Genomic DNA, 17,706 nt, shown 5'->3' on the forward strand with positions numbered 1-17,706 from the left:
TGTCTAGAGTACAGGCGGGATTTTGGTGGGGAGGAGAGAGATTTGGGACATTGGTGATGGGAATGTTGCACTGGTGATGGATGGTGTTCTTTATATGACTGGAACCCAAACACAATCATGTATGTAATAAAGTTGTTTAAATAAAAAAAAAAGTGAAAAAAAAAGATAATTCTACACACATATAAAAATCTGCTTATGTGTGAGAATGAATGTCTTTCCACGTGTTTTATTTACTCATATTAGTGTTTCTTCATTGACTTCACAAGAGCATTTTCTATTTATTTAGAGTCTTCAGAAAAACATTAATTTGTTTCCAGGAATTTGGGAACTATCTGACAAACATACCTATCTATATATGCCCTGTTTTTATTGTCTTCTGCAAAGGTAAGGAATAATACAATTGATATTTTAGGACTCTCAAACACCCTGACAAATTTCTTGAATACTGAATTTTAAAAAAACATGAAATGAATTCCTTCACTCTGTATAGAAATACACACTACTTAAAAAATTAGCATCTCTGGAATCTGATGAAAACAATCTTCCCAGTAAAACATATGTACACAGGATTTCCATATATATGAGGGAACACACAAAGCTTAATTCTTCTATGAACAACTATTAAAAACTCTAAAGAAAAAAAGTTTTGTAAAACAAAATGAAAGATTTGATTATTTTAAATTATTCATTTTTATCATTTACATACTGAAAATTAGACATGTAATTGTTCAAAGAGCACTTATATATTATCTTCTAAGAGAAATAATAGTTTTCACTGTAACAGGTGAACCATACAGGTAATTTCTTAACACACAATGTTAAGAAATTATGCATTAACTTACTAATATAAATGCCCAACTTTAAAATAATATTCAAAGTAAAAAAATGCTCAACTTTTTTAAGTCAGGACTAAATGTAACTATATATATATATATAATTATTTTTATTTCCTTAAGATGATTTTATTTGCATCTTTTTGGTATTATATTTTTAAGAGAAAGCAATATTTAATTATTTTGAAATAATTTAAAATGTATTTTTCCTTCAAATTCTTTTGTTTTTAGAACTTCAAATTTAAGTCATCCTATATTCTTGTCATTCCTTTATGTTTGAATAGAATTCAGAAGGATGGTGTCAAAAAATAACTCTATTGAATGTCTAGGGAATGTAAATGTTTCTCTTTCTGTGCCCCAAAGATTTGTTTGCCCACATTTTGACAGTACATAAAATCTTTGACACTGAGACCTGTCAAATAATAACAACTTTGCTGCTGCCAAACAGTTTCATCATTTAGACTTTTATCTTTCAAAAAAATAACCCCCCACCAAAAAAAAACCCCTAAAACAAATTCCAAGTCCAAACCTAAAAATGTAATATATAGAATTGATTTAAAAATTTCTGCTTTGAATTTACAACCCTTAGATGCCCGCCCTCCCCCAGGAAACGCAGCAGTCCCTGGCCACCACTCTCATCTGGACGGCAGAAAAATGGCTCTGGCTCCTCCACCAAGCTCCAATACAAAATAACAGTTGCTGATACTTTCCAGGTAATTAGGTCCTGCCTCATATATACCTCAGTGACATTTTCAAGAAGGAAGGGCGTAGATTCCCCGAAACTATAGCTGCTCAATGCCACACACTTCAATATAAGTAGTCCAGCTCCCTGATTTAAGTTTATCAACCTTTCAAGCCACTAAATTTGTTTTAGATATATAAATTCTAGACCTTGCTGCTACACGCAGCTGCATTATACCTCAATATCTTATAGTTGTGTCAGCCCATTAGTCTCAAAGTAAATCTGATGGGAAAATAACATGGTAATCTACCAATCTCAGTGAGCCTAAACAGTAACACAGAAGGCTGGATTAACACCAATCACACAGCCTTGTAAAATCTAGACAGCGACTTTGGTAACACCATGGAAAGATATAACAATTATTTCAAATTAACATGTGCTAGTCTAAGTTTTGATAATTCTATGTGGCTTTGTGTTGTAACAAGCAGTATGAAGTAAATGGAAGCAGGCTATGGTGGTAGGTGGGAAATAGGGGACACTGGTGAAGAGAAGGTCACACTGCAAGTAGGAACTGCTAGCTGGATTGATGTTTGAACATCTAATGCCCAAATCATCTGTGTAGGAACAACAATAAATTATGATGCTATAATCCAATTAGAAAAATAAGTAAAATCTCTGCCTTTTAAAAGCCTTAACTTTATATTTAATGCAGACATTTTCAGAAAAATATATGAAGAATTACCTACTTACAATATATTAGTTTTCTAAAAATAACAGTAAGTATATGGCCTTGACCATAAAAATTCCGGAATTAAAAAAATAAGGCATTGATTAAATGTAACAATACTATGTTTTAACTTATAAAATTAAGATTAATTTTAAATTTATCTCACCTTTATTGCCGTGAGATATTTGTTGTAAGATATTGTTACTGCTGTAATCTAGGCTTAATTACATAATATGAAGACCTGACTACACCAAGAAGTTTTGTTGGTCACAAATTTATCCAAAATGGCAATATAATCTGTTTAAGCAATGTATATAATATATAATGCACACATATTATATATATGGTTTGGGGCCACATCCAGCAATGCTCAGGGGAAACTTCTAACTCTGCACTCAGGAATTAACTCTGGCAAGCTCAGGGGACCAGATGAGATGCTGGTATCAAATGGTTTGGTTGTGGGCAAGGCAAGTGTCCTACGCCCTGTGTTATTGCTCTGATCCTTGCACTATGTTTTTAAATTTTATCAAGTACTTTAATTTCTATAACTTCCAAATGCATTACAAATAAATTTGTTCAAACAAAACCTTCATTTCAAATTATTACAAATATTTAAATATCTCCCACAGAGGTTTCCTGGATAGTCTTCTTGATAGGCCCCAGGCATCTTAAGTAAGAACTCTGCTTCTCCACCTTTTAATGTACTCTATGTTGTAGAATTCTCTTGTCATCTTTGAATGAAGGTCTTTTCCGGTTTTATATTTCAAAGCAGAGTATCTTCCTAAATTTTACATAAGCTGTACTTTGATCTAACTCTCACTCACACTTTCAATTAATCGAATTAGGAACTTTCAGTATTTGAAAGTATTTGTTGCAAAATTGTCGACATCACAAATTTAATCTAATAAAAATATGTATTTACTTGCACTTAAGCCACATCACTTTACAAATTGTTCCTTGGTTTAAGGAAGACAATGCTGTCATCTCCTATAATAGCATGTTTCTAGTCTTAGGTGCCCTCATGGCAACAAGGTATATGTGTAATAAATATATGTTTAAGGATTTTCCCAGGATACTCTACTTGTGTCTATACTACAAAATATCACTATGAAACACTTCACATAACATCAATTATAAAAGATAAATTGCCTCCTGAAATTAAAATGTAATGAAATAAATAACAATAAACATTTAAAATAGATTTTCTCAGAAAACAAAACATGTTTCAAGATAAAATAAATCATAGCCTCCATTCTGCCTCTGCATGTTCTTTTTATGCATGTGATTTTTCAGATAGCTCTGTGAACATAGCACAATCATACTTTTTAAGAAGGAAAACATTTTGTAGCTTTATATTACATCAAGTGAATATAAATTAAAAAATATGACAAAACACTTCTTCAAATGAGAAACAAAATAAAATTAATTCAGCTACTATATATGGTAATTCATATAATGTATGTCAATAAATGTTGAAAGTGAGGAAAACTTTTGTGATTCCTGTATAAAAATTTCTTCTAAATAAGTATTCACCTATATGTTTGAATAATAATAAAATTAATGCATAAAACATTTTTATGTGTTTTATATATATATATATATAAAAAGTGTGACACCTACATCTTGATTTGACATGTCCCAGTAAGGTCTTTCTCCATAAGACATAACTTCCCACATGACAATCCCATAGCTCCATACGTCACTAGCTGATGTGAATTTCCGGTATTGGATGGCTTCAGGTGCAGTCCACCTCACTGGGATTTTTCCACCCTGTTATAGTAAAAAGTCATTTAAATATTAATGAAAATTATGAATAATTTCTAACAGTATCATAAATTTATAGATAAACATGTGATATCTGTTCTGTTTATTTTGAATCTCTCTAACTGCATGTATAGCCACTAATTTATTTTCTGAAACATTATTACACATTTTCACTTACAAAACCATTCAATTTGATAGGACTTAGTGTTAGAGCAACTATTTCTATATGTAGTATTAGAGCAAATGTTAGACTTGATAGTGTTAGAGCAAGTATGGATTAAAAAGGCAATCAGAAATTAGACAAAAATAATCTTAAACTAGAATAAAATATGAATTTTTGTTTGTTTGTAGACCACACCCCGTAGTACTCAGGGGTTTAGGGGGCTAATCCTGGCTCTCACTCAGGGATCATTCCTGGAGGGCTCAGGAACCATATGGGATGCTGGAGAACAAGTCCAGCTTAGTTAGTGCCTTACTTGCTATATGATCTTTTTGGCTCCTAAATAGTGGTTTTAAAGTAAATCCTAACCATCTGTGTTATGAACAATAGTGCATTCATGATGTTTAAATAAAGTAATACAAAAAAATTAAAGTAAGGGACCAGAAAGATAGTACAGTGGTTGGGTATTTGCCTTGCACACAACCGACCCAGGATGGACCTTCCTTCATATCTCTGCATTCTATATGGGCCCCTGAGCCATCCAGGGGCTATTTCTGAGCACAGAGTCAGAAGTAACCCGAGTGCCACCGGTTGTGACCCAAAGACAAAAACAAACAAAAATAAAATTAAAGTAAATCCTAATAGTATGAATTTTGTTATCACAAAAACTAAAATTTCACATTCTATGGTAGAAATTATATGTAGACCATTGTTGTCATATGTACTGAGTGGCCATCCTAGTAGCTCTGATTTTTGAGCCCAATAATTCTGACTCCTGTGATCCCCAACTCTAGTCTGCAGTTATATGTGTGTAAGTGGCTCTTGGTAACTACCACAATGAAAGAATATGTGTAAGCACTGTAGTGACCTGCAGGGAGCATTATAATTGGAACACACATATCTCAATTAAAGAGGAAAGAACCAACAAACATCAGTGTGTTGATAACAGCTAAAGAAGTGTAAACTTCATTAAGCACTATGAATGAGTGGTTGAGACCTTTGTTCATTATAGTAATAGTTTCAACAATAACAATGAAATGTGGAAGTTATAGATTTTAAAAATCTCTATTTAAAATATTACAAAGACTATGAAAAAAGCATAGATGAATGGTCAACTTGGATTTGATCGCTGGTACTATATCTCCAAGTATAGCCTGATTGGCTCCAAACACTGCCTCTTAGTAATCGAAGGCAGTGAAATATTCCAGACAATTCTGATGACTTCCAGCTGAAACATTGATCCAATTGGCTGAGTATTTCTGAGAGGGGTTCCTGCGGTCCACTGTGCACCACGTGGGAAATAAATTAATAAACAAATAAAGCAAGTAAATAAATGGTAAAATATGTGACTATAGTTCTGCTTTAATTACACATTGTACTAATTGCATGTTGTTCTACATGTCTGTATGAGATTTATATAAATATCTCCATTATAAGATAAGCATACTATTATTTCTATCCTAGTTTAATGTGAATGCTAAATGCAATGTATCGACTTAATAAAATATGAACAACCTAGAGCTGAAATCAATTTGTCTCCTTTCTCCTGTTCAGTTTTGCATTAGTAAGCCCTTTCTCAGTAGGAAAATCTTGGAAATTTAAAGAGGTGTAGTAATAAGAATTTTTCTTACAGTAGTTGTATAGACAGCTTCAGGATCATCCTCTATAACCCTGGACAGGCCAAAATCTGACACTTTACAGACAAGATTGCTGTTGACAAGAATATTGCGAGCTGCAAGGTCCCTGTGAACATATCCCATATCAGCCAAATATCTCATTCCAGCAGCAATTCCTCTCAGCATTCCAACAAGTTGAATGACTGTAAATTGTCCATCATGTTTCTGCAGGAAGAAAAATAAAAATCCAGGTAACTGAACTTTGAAGCCAAAAATAATCACCACAAAAAGTTCTGAAAAAGTAATTTGCAATTGTATAGCATGAAAAGAAGTCATTTATTGACAGGAATTATAAATAACTGTTCTAATAAATCTTCCACATAAAATATATACACATTTTAAAAATCATAAGTGTTGATTTAGCTATTCACATACTAGTTTTAGTAAACAATAATTTATACAAAATATTATATGTATTAGTTGATAATATTTCAGGTTGTTAAAACCCAAAGTTATATGAACTTTTTTCATTTAGAAAATAGAATATCTAACAGAGCATTTTCTAATTGCTAGTACTTTACAGAGATGCTCAAAATATAAACAATTTTAAATTATACTAAAGGATAAAGGCACCTAGATATGATTTTTTTCTCAAAAATTTAACGAGCGGCAAAGAAGAAAAAAGCATTGAGCATAAACAACAGGAACTAAGTAAGTAAAAAAATAATAAAACAAAAGATAGTATTAGCTGATTTTATTTTCAACAGGTTCCTTTCCTTGTTTTGCTATTTTGAAGAGTATTAAATGTAACAGTCTTTAAAGATAATTGGTAGCAAGTGGAATTGAACATTTTTACAATGGATTTGTCACTAGAAATTTATAATCCACTTTTTAATTTATTCTTGTTTGTTTTTGAGCCACACCCTGCTGCACTCAGGGGATACTCCTGGCTCTGCAACTCAGAAATTGCTCCTGGCAGGCTCAGGGGACCATATAGGATGCCGGAAATCAAACCCAGTTCATCTTGGGCTGGCTGTGTGTAAGGCAAACACCTTGCTGCTGTGCTATCTCTTCAGCCCCTATAATCCACTTTTTATTCTAGATTTTCTTCAACTAGAGTTGATAAGTTTGATATCCCAGGTTTGAATAAACAATGCATATTTGAAACATTTTTCCAATGAGTTAATATTTCGGTTATTACTAAATCCCAGCAAGAACTATTTATCTGAATACTGACTGATGACATAATGAAGTTAAATGATTCATTCTATCGTGTGAATGTTAACTTTTTATTATTTTAACCTCTTATTCTTTAGGCTATTTTCTAGATTTTATTAAATTTTTTAACAAATATTTAGATTCTTAAGTGATATGTATCTATGAATAAAATATATACATACCTGGATATTTATAATTTTCCATCTAATACAAACAATTCCATATTAAGATTATATTTTTATGTTCAATTTAACATGATAGTGTTATAAATAGTTTTATAAAGCAGTTGGGATTATTGAACCAGTAATGAATAGTTACCTCATATTTTACTCTTTTCTGTAATACCTTTGTGTTTAATAAATTTGTTGTTTGTTTGGTTGTATTTTTTTTCTTTTGCTTTTTTATTTTTTGGAGCCACACCCAGTGATGCTCAGGGGTTACTCCTGGCTATCTTCTCAGAAATCGCTCCTGGTTTGGGGACTATATGGGATGCCAGGGGATCTAATAAGTTAGAACGTGCAAGGCAAATGCCCTACCGCCTGTCCCATTGCTCTGGCCCCATGTCTAACTAAATTTTTTGAAAAAAGTCAAATGCATTAAAGTATAGGTACTTCAGATATTCCCTATTTTTGAGGTAAGTATTAATAACAACTGTTTCATAATGTTAAAAAATTTATTCTAGGTCCAAACTTCAGTTTATTTTCTTGTTTTTTTTAAACATCATTTGATGACCTAATAAATTTTAGAATACCACAATCACCTTGCAAAAATAAACTTCCAGAAATTCATACCATACACAGTATATTTTAATGAAACATGATTCTGTTACTTACCCTGAGAAATGCATCCAGTGCTCCATTTTCCATGAATTCTATGACAATCATGACTGGCTTCCCTAAAATCAAATATATACAGACATATATACATACACATATAAAACAAACCAAAAAAAGAAGATTGTTTTAGATATCACATCCTAAACTTCAATCTTTTTCTCATTATACTACACCCTCAGGAAAGGCTGAATGAGTGAGTTGTATGCTTTCAAGTGTTTTTGTAGGAATGTTGCTAAGCTCAAAGAACTATCCAGTGTTTGTAAGAATGTCATATTCATACATTTTAAACAATAATTCAAGCATTTCTCTGATTCTCACTTTGTGATAAAAAAAATAAGAGAAAATGACATGGTATTAACAACCAATTTTATGGCTTCTGAAGTTAGTGGAAATCTATTAGTCAATCCATCTGTCAGGTTTCTTTTTTACTTCTATTTCTGTTTAAATTAACCTGAATATTTTGCTCTTTTTTGTTCAGTTTTGGTGCCTCTTTTTCAGTGCTCAGGACTTACTCCTGGATCTACTCAATGATCACTCTTCAAAGGGCATGGCATGGGATACCAAGGACCAAACTCAGATTGTCTGTGTGCAAGGTAAGCACCTTACCTTCCATACTATCTCAATGTCTCCTTGATCTTTTTTCTGAAATCAAAGGAGCATTGATTTAATCTGTCACATGCCCTATTCCCAATGAAAGATTCCCATTCCATTTTGACTATGATCACTATTTGACTTTACTATGTACAAAATGTCACTTTTTATAAGTAAAAAATAAAATTAATATCTACCTCTTGTAACAACCCCTTCCAAATGGACAACATTTGGGTGGTCAAACTGCCCCATGATACTTGCTTCACACAAAAAGTCTCTCCTTTGTTTTTCTGTGTAACCAACTTTCAGGGTTTTGATGGCTACAGCAACATCTCTTTTCCCTGGGAGCTTCAGGCGACCACTGCAGACTTCTCCAAACTCTCCTGAAGTAACAGAAAAACCAGTGTCTTCAGAATTACCTTCTCTCAAATAGAACACATAATTTCTTCAAAGCCACTTTTCAGCTAGTCTAAACTACATACTTCCCAAGCAGTGTTTTTACTTTTATCTTATTTTATTTGAAGGATTATGGTCTGCAAAGCTATTTATGGTAGGATTTCATACATAAAACATCTGAGGACCACCTCCTTCACCAGAGTGTCTCCTTTGCTCCAAGTATCTAGGTGTCGTCCCATCACATACTTTCCCCATTGTAGGATTACTAATATGATTGTTTCTCAGTTTTTGTGCCTTTGGACATTTGTTATTCCCCTGCTATGTTTTATTTTTCTATGCTGCATATGAAAGAGAGCACTTTGCCCATGCTATTAGTACAATTTTTAAACTGGATTTAACAAAAACACTTTCAGAAATAACATTTAGATTTGAAATACACTGTATAATGTATACTGCAACTAAAGCATAAGGGCACATTAGAAAATGCTATTGTAGACATTGATATTACTTTTAAAATCCCAAAAGCAAATATTTTCTAGAGATTTAAATGCTGTGATTACATTTACATTACAATAGCTACTTTTACAAGTCTTGGATTCACAAAGGCTGAATTTTTTTGAAAAAAAAAAAGGTACTTCTAGAAGATAATATTTTAAGTATTTCATTCATATTTTTGTCACAGAATTAAATAGTACAATGGTTGCATAATAAAAATGCAAGAAAGCAAGGTGAAGTTCAAAGATTTGGGGGCTGAAATGAGAGCACAGCTGTCAAGAGACAATAACTTCGCTTGAACTAGGACCTTAATTTAAAACCTGATACCACATGACCCCCTAAGAAATGTTGAGTATATCCTGGAGCCTTTGAGCACCATCAGATGTGGCCACAGAGGATCTCAGAACCACCAACGGCCCTAGTGACCCCTGGCACAATAGGCCCAAGCAGCAGTTCTTCATTTTCATTGAATTACCTGGTCTTATTCTTTGAGTACTGCCATGAATGGCCTCTTACTCCCTAAAGATTGGTGAGGATTGCTCCCAACAAAAAAGCAAAAGTTGCAAAAATATGGTAAATCAGTAAAAAGAAGCATATATTCCAGTAAAATTCAAGAATAGTCAATTTTGGGGTGGGGAGACAAAAATAGTCAATTGTTTTATCTGAAGTAAAGTTTTTGAAGTGCCGAAGATTTAACCTAGGATCTTCACATATGCAATACAAGTGGTTTAACTTGCCTTAAAATAAATAGAACACTGAGATTTATCTCTAGCCCTTGTATCCCCATACTCGCAGTAACACAGGCCAGAACTATTATAAAACATCACGTCATAAAACAACAGATTTGAAATCAAACAGAAATGATATGCAGATTCACTGTGTCTATGCTTCTATTTTACTTTTTTTCAGATTTCATAAATAAGTATAGTCTCATCGCTTCTAACAATTCAGGTATATGCAAACGTTTTATACTTGTGGTATAATTATTTGCCTGTCATTATGATGTATGACTTTCGATCCAGGCTAAATGGAACAGCTAAAAAAGGAAGCTACAACAGCCTTACCTGCGCCAATCACACGCTCAATTTTAATACAGGAGGCATCAAGCTCCTTGGCGAATTGATGGACAGCTCTATTTGGGTCCTCATAGGTTTCAGGGTCAATGTAGGTTTTGGTGCCTGGAAATTTAACTGTAATGATGTAAGAAAGCATGACTGTGATGAAGCAAAGCACTTATTGTGCAGTCAGCCCAGGAATTTCATTATGCAGAGTGCTCCTTGGAACAGTGAACTTGCTTCCACATCACCTGATTCACAGCCGTTTTAACAGACTACTTCAGTCTGCTGGCGTATAGGTATTATCTGCAAGCCTCTATAGGTAACATGGGATCCAGCTTATAGGTTACTAACTGAATTGCTTTTCCAGTAAATCAACAAAAGACATCACCAAAATGTTCTGACATGACTGGAGGTTTAATTAAATTCACCACTTATCATGGCATAGTTCATGCCATATTAAGGTCTGTAATAGACTTGGAAACACATTTGTAAATCTATCAGTCAGTCAATCAATCAAATTAATACACTGGGTAAAGAAGACATTTCATTTACAGGTAGCCTACTACACTGACATCATTATTAAAACATTTAGACATCCTTCTTATTTTTAGATTTATTTTTTAAAAAAGCAACCACTGTTGACATACATAAAGTTAATACAAGATGTGAGGGACGACTATCACAGAGTCAGATATAAATATACTTAAGACACAGTTCCATCTTCACCTTGAAGAGCAACAGAGGCCAAATGTACAAAGTACAGGGTAAAGTTAAAAAATTTACAAGATTCCTAGGATCTGATAACCTTGTATGACAGTAATTTGAAAGAGGAATGGTTCATATGACTTTCATTTATAAGGCTTTGTAAAGAGGTAGCCATTATGTCTCTCAGGAATGGTAGTCAAAATTCAAACAACATTGAATCATCTTAAAAGTCAAAATCTTAAAATGCACCCAGAAGCATGCAGGTAACAGATTATGCTATGTCGACTTTAAATCATAATTCATTACAATGATATCTTTCAAAGCTATTATTTGGTTAGACAAAGAAAAGTCAGATAGGCATATATTTGCTTATATGATTGCAATGAAAAGAATTACACTATATCCTCAATAAAAAAAACCTTTATTGTTTTTAACAAAGCCACCAAACAATCTTTTCATTAAATCTTACTATGTAGAGAACAATAGAATTCCTTATGTATTACACTGCAGCCTAACTGTGCTTATGTCATTACATTAAATTAAAATTATATTTAAAATAAATACATAACAAACAAAAAGAAGCAAAATGTATAAAGGAAAATGTGATTTTAAAATCTTGATTTATTCTGCTGTAGTTGTGTATCCAAAATTGATTGTCTTAAACAATAATTGTTGCAGTTTATAAAACTGACAGATGCTCATTTGTTACTAAAGCTGAACATGAAAAAAAAACAGAAGAAAAGAGAGAGGGGATAGAAAGAGAAAAGAGAGAAGAAGGAGTACAGGGAAGCGGGGTGGGGAAGAGAAAAAGAGAGAAGGGAAGAAAACAATAGGTTAACCTCCTAGATTGGCAGGCAGATGGAGAATGAGCCATCTTCCCCTTTTCTATTTTTTCCTTCTTTCCTTTCTTGCTTATTTGATTTGTTTTGTGATAAGGGAGCTCGATTGGAGGTAACCTTCTGCATCTCAAATGAATCTCTGATGGATCTTTATTCATGCTGTCATAAAACATTTTGACAGGCTAGTACAATTTTGGCACAAAAACATGAAATACTGCCCAGCTTGGATTCAAAGATGTTATTTGACGAAATGATAGGAGGAAACAAAATGTAAATTGGAATTGCTTAACTAAAGTCCTCCATTGTTTTTATATCCTTAAATGTAGCACTTGACATGGGAATTTGCAGGTACCTGATATAAATGACTGGACAGTCTATTAAGTTCAGCTCTTTAAAAGCTAAAGTGAAATGGTTGCGTTCATTTTTCTACAAATAATTCAATCTGGTGTCTTAACATCTAAGAATTGTCATATACACAGGAATAAAATGACACTAAGTTGTAAATACTGACCATAGTATTATACTTTACTTATTTTAAATAAAGTCATAAAGTGCTTGGTTCTTATCATACAGCAATTAAAGATATCCTTATACAAAAGGCAATTAAAATTATCAGTATTTACGAAGTTTGAATATGTAACACATATTTTAACTTTTCATTATTCATTTAAAACTGGATGTTTTAAATAAGGGAAATACTAATAATTTTCATGAATTCCAATCCATTATTTATATTAATAAATACACTCTGGTATTTTAATAAATCATTTATTTTCTCATGAATGTTAGATATCTTAAAACCATCAATGATATTTTACTATAGAGATAAAAAAGTATCTTGTCTATGTTGTCAAGTAAACATGCAACTATATAATTTGTTTTAATTACAAACTGGATGATAATCCTATCAAAACAATGTCACCATCATAATATTACTGACTGAATAAAGAATAAAATTCACTTATGACTATTAAACATAATGTTATATAAAAAATTTTAGATGAAACCTGTTTCCATTTACTCTCTTAAGCTATATGCCAAATGCAAATATACTAAACTATCTGATAAATTTGGGTTATCTTAGATATGCTCAATAAAGGGAAAGTGGATTATGATTAAATTTATATTAATTGGTTCTTCCATTAAACTTTTTCCAAATAGATAGAATCTGGGACTCCAGGAACTAAAGATCTATTTTATTCTCTCCACACACATATATACTTTAATATTTATTTTAAACTTGTATTCATTATTTTTTGGTCCATAACCCAGCAGTTGCTTAAGGGCTTTTTCTGGAATCTCTTTAGGGATTTCACCTGACTGCTCTTGGGACCATTTACTGAGAGTTGTGATCAAAAATAAGAATGGCTGCATACAAAGTAAGTGCCTTAAATTCTGTACATATTTCTGGTCTACAAAAACATGAATATCATTAACAGTAGGTTTTAATTAATCTATATACTTTTGGTACACATCTATTAGTGCTTGGGAATGATTCCTGAATTTGTGCTTGGAGTTCAGACCTGGCAAGACTGGGGGACCATGTAGGTTTTGATCCCTGATAGAGATCAAGTCTATTAGACTTGTGTAAGGCAAATACACTATGGTTATCTATTTTTTTCTGTTTATTGAGACCACACCTGGATGTGCTCAGAAATTACTCCTGGCTCTGAGTTTAAAAATTACTACTTGCAGGCAAGTACTACTTCTCAGGCAACCATATGAAATGCCAGGATTGACTCAGATTGACTTCATCCAAGGCAAAAAGGCCTTACCAAGTGCCACTGCTCAGCTCACATAGAGGTGTATTTTAGATGGTCCCTATATGTGAGTTTTAATTTTGACATTTTAATTTTGATTCTCTCCCTCTTCTCATAAGTGTTAAAATTTTTTAATTAAATATATTAACAAAATAAAAACTCTTAATTTTGGTCTACATTTCTAGCTATAAACTCTATGACATACATAAATGAGATCTGCCACAGAAAGATATATTCCTGAATAAGCAAAAAAAAAAAAAAAGTAGTGACAGATATCAAATAATCCTGGAGAGAAAATGCCAGAATCAGTAGTGGACTCAAGAATTGTGAGGCTTAGATAATTGATCCTGGACACCATGCAGGAAAAAAAAAATCTGTTTCCTAAATTATGCTGCAAAATTCTTAGGGCTCTTTGTGAACCTTAACAATAAAAACTACCGTTGAACATGAATTTCTATTTAATTTGTAGTATCTTACATGCTTTTCCTGCCTTTAGATGATGCAATTTTGTAGTTTCAGAATCAATTTGAATGAGTTTAAGTAAAGCCATTTCTTTAGAAAACTAAGGAGAAGTGGCTGTTCTACAAATAAAAACAATGAAGACACTTAGCAATCATAATAACAAACACTGAGATTTAACTCATGTTTTGGATTATGCTCAAATATTTATATTTTAAGATGGCAAAGTAATAATATCACAAGTGAGGTAAATTTTGATATATAGCCAAAGATGTACTGTTTTTCACACTTATTAAATTTGTGTATTTGTGACAAAATTTAGCAATGTTTTAACCAGTAAGAAGATAGTAAGTAAAAAATAATATATAGGTGTTTTCAAGGATTTCAAAGACAGAAATATTGAATTTGGGTAATCACTTCTTAAATTGACACAACTGAAATCAGTTGATTGGATTTTGACTGCTCTAAATTATTTAATAGAATTTACTCAGATTACCTTACTTGTACCTACTATTCATATTTCAAAAACATAATTAATGTATTAATTATAATTATTTTAATTAAAATTTAATTACTATAATTATTTTATATGGTTCCCAAGCTCTCTTCTTTATGTGATTTATTAAAGAAAAATTTCATGAATAAAATTACCTAATTTGATAGGAAAGTAACTGAGAATTTAATTTTATTAGGTATGTTCTATGAAAGATATTATGTCATAGATAATTCAGAGTAGCTTGACAAAAAAAAAAGAGGTTCTTTAGCTTAGTCTTTCCTGCAGCATTATTTATTGACTTAGGAAAAAGAGCAGATTTCTCTAATTTAAAATTAATTGCTTAGTTAGAATGTAGGCTCATGCAACAGTTAATGAATTATTAATATAATGGTATGGAACACTTGGGCAGAGTTTGCAAAAGAAAAAACTATGACATGAAAGCAACTGTAACATTCTACAGTTATTAATCTTCGTTTTGAGAAAAAATTTTCTGAAGATATTTTATTTTCAAAATTCCACATTACATATTTTTGATTTCAGTGTTCTAAAGCAGCATCCTAAACTCATATAATTTCAAGCATGATAAATGAGAAATTTTTCATGCTCTTCTTAGCAAACAGATTTCTGTACTGTGTTATATTATAATAAAGAAAAGCCAAACACTTACAATGAAAGTAAAGTTCTTCATCCCCCTCTTGGTCAGCTTTACTATATCCACAATGCCTGAAAAAAGTAATGACATTAATTAATAACCTTACTATAAAATTCAGCATGATACACCTTACTTTATTTCACAAACATGCTTTTTATTAAATGACACACCTTAACTTTAACAAATTTAGCAACTGGAAGATTAAAACTATAAACAGAATATGAATACTTCCCTTCCTGGTATAAACTTGTTTAATAAGAACTAAATTTATAAAAAGTCATATAATTTTAAAAAATTAAAGGAAATCAAGGGTCTGTGGGACAATGCAGAAAGAACATATTTAGAATTATTTAGCTTTATCAATGAGCTAATATTTTATCAAATTTTTTTGTGAAAACAGAAATATATTTTGTTTGTTTTTTAAGTTGTCTTATTAAAAACAAGTGAAAGAAAATTCGTAAAGTACTGATTTGGGCAAGAGTCAATAGATTTCAAGTTCCAACAGATAATAGAAAATTAACTACTAATGAATAATTATAGGAACAAACAGTTTACATGTATCAATATTTATTCTAAAATGTTAACACTGAAAATTATTTTCAAAAATCATCCAATAAAATTTACATTAACCATTTATCTGCAAAGGCTATATTTATCTTAATATACTACTTTAGTAATAACAATTCACAATAAAATACATTATATGGTAAAAATTAGAATGTATATATTCTCTACCTTCTTCCAATGATGAAACCAAAGACCATGAATACCAAAATTATGGTCCCTGCTACCGCAACAACAGCAATGATAATAACAGGATTCTGTTCACTGGAGACAGCTGTAGCTGTAAGAGAGAGAAAATAGGCTCAATAACTCTCAATTCCATTAAAGGACTTGAGAATTTAATACAATCTTATAAACAAAAACAATCCGTTTTGTTTACTTCAATTCTTTTAAGGAATTTATACATTTTTATTTAAATAGAATAGTATTCTATATTTCTAAGCTAGTAAAGAAATCTACGAAATATCTTCGGGAATGGTTAGCCCTATTTAGTTGCTGCTAACTTAATTATAAATCACAAAGTAGAGAACTTTGATGTACAATTCCTTTTGGATTTTTTTTTCTTCTAAGGCATTGATCCTGTCTGTGGTATGTGAAAAAGGAAATGAAATACAGACTCTGTGTACTTTTCAAAACATCTTAAGTGCTTTTGCTTTCATATCATCTATAAAAATCACATAATCATAGTAAATCACCATGAATTTATTATTCATTCTAATTCAGGACAAAGAATTGCATGTTTTGCTCTATTTTGTATAGAAATAATAAACACATTTTAGAGTTTAAGAAAGCAGAGGAACTAGCCCATTTTGAAAAGAGCAAACTTTCTGCTTGTATTAAAAAGCATTTAAACATCTAATTGCATACACTTCCTGGACAATACAAAGTAATTTTCTGTACTCATTAACATAGACCCAGATCGGCTATTTTTGATGGTCTCTTTGGGAATAGTACAAGTTTACATGTCATATGAAGCAGCTCTGATTCCAATGCATCATCAAGTCACGAGGTTTTTTTGTTTCCATTTTTCCAAATTAGTGAACCTTGACTTATAAGCTATTGCACAATCGTTATACTTTCCCAGGAGTATTATATTTTCCATACCAGTATAAACCTCATCATGTAATCAAAGAAATGTAAAAACAATGAAAATGCATATTCCCAAAAAACAAATCATCTGTAAATGATACATAATGTCAACCTAATATGGTTTGCTAACTTTTAAAGCGATCCACAACTATAATCTTTCATTTTAGACAGGATGGAAAATGCTATTTCTTCCTGCTATTGGCAAGGGACAAAGTCCTGAGAGTAGGAAATCATGTGACAGTAAAGTATGTATGCTCTGAGAAGCAAAAAGAAGCTGAATAGATTTTTTTGATTGATCTTTATACATATATTTCATGCCTTCTGTTTATATATTATACATTTTTACATAGCTCACCTTATTTTTAATCTAGCTACTCTAGAGATAACTACAATAATAAAAAAATTTCAATTAAAATGAGTAAATTCTTTTCCGAACAAGAACATAGTACACATTGGTTAGGTCAGTATTGGCTAATTTGCTCCCTGAAAAAAATGAACAAATAAAAAATAGAAAAAGAAAAAATATTTAAGTATTACTATTAAATTAAATTCTATTTTATCAACATAATAAAAGCATAGTTTGTTAGTTTTTGCTATATCTAGCTTTCAAATGTATTAAATAGAGAAAAAAATATGTGCCTGATCAAAAGGAAAGAAACATTGCATTGAGAAATTATTTCCATTAACTTAGTGTGTCCCCTGAGTTTAATTCTTTGCTTCTCATTGGCTCAACTTTTCCCTCAGGTTCAGAAATAAAACTGAAATG

General features: G+C 31.6%; 1 protein-coding gene across 5 annotated transcripts in view; it reads right to left on the minus strand.

The window, feature by feature from the left end:
* The window catches only part of EPHA7 (EPH receptor A7), a 178,822-nt gene that overhangs the window by 10,484 nt on the left and 150,632 nt on the right, over positions 1–17,706 (minus strand). For 2 of the 5 annotated variants that reach the window (XM_049772175.1, XM_049772173.1), the window contains exons 8-14: positions 16,023–16,131; positions 15,303–15,358; positions 10,383–10,496; positions 8,625–8,810; positions 7,834–7,895; positions 5,798–6,007; positions 3,863–4,012 (exon numbers count right to left, since the gene is read on the minus strand). In XM_049772175.1, coding sequence (XP_049628132.1) covers positions 3,863–4,012; positions 5,798–6,007; positions 7,834–7,895; positions 8,625–8,810; positions 10,383–10,496; positions 15,303–15,358; positions 16,023–16,131 — 887 coding nt within the window. Of the gene's footprint in view, positions 1–3,862; positions 4,013–5,797; positions 6,008–7,833; positions 7,896–8,624; positions 8,811–10,382; positions 10,509–11,669; positions 11,796–15,302; positions 15,359–16,022; positions 16,132–17,706 lie in introns of those variants that run through there. The other 3 variants (XM_049772174.1, XM_049772172.1, XM_049772176.1) reach the window with 2 other exon arrangements.

The sequence above is a fragment of the Suncus etruscus genome, chromosome 4 (genome assembly GCF_024139225.1).
Source record: "Suncus etruscus isolate mSunEtr1 chromosome 4, mSunEtr1.pri.cur, whole genome shotgun sequence".
Lineage (NCBI taxonomy): Eukaryota > Metazoa > Chordata > Mammalia > Eulipotyphla > Soricidae > Suncus > Suncus etruscus.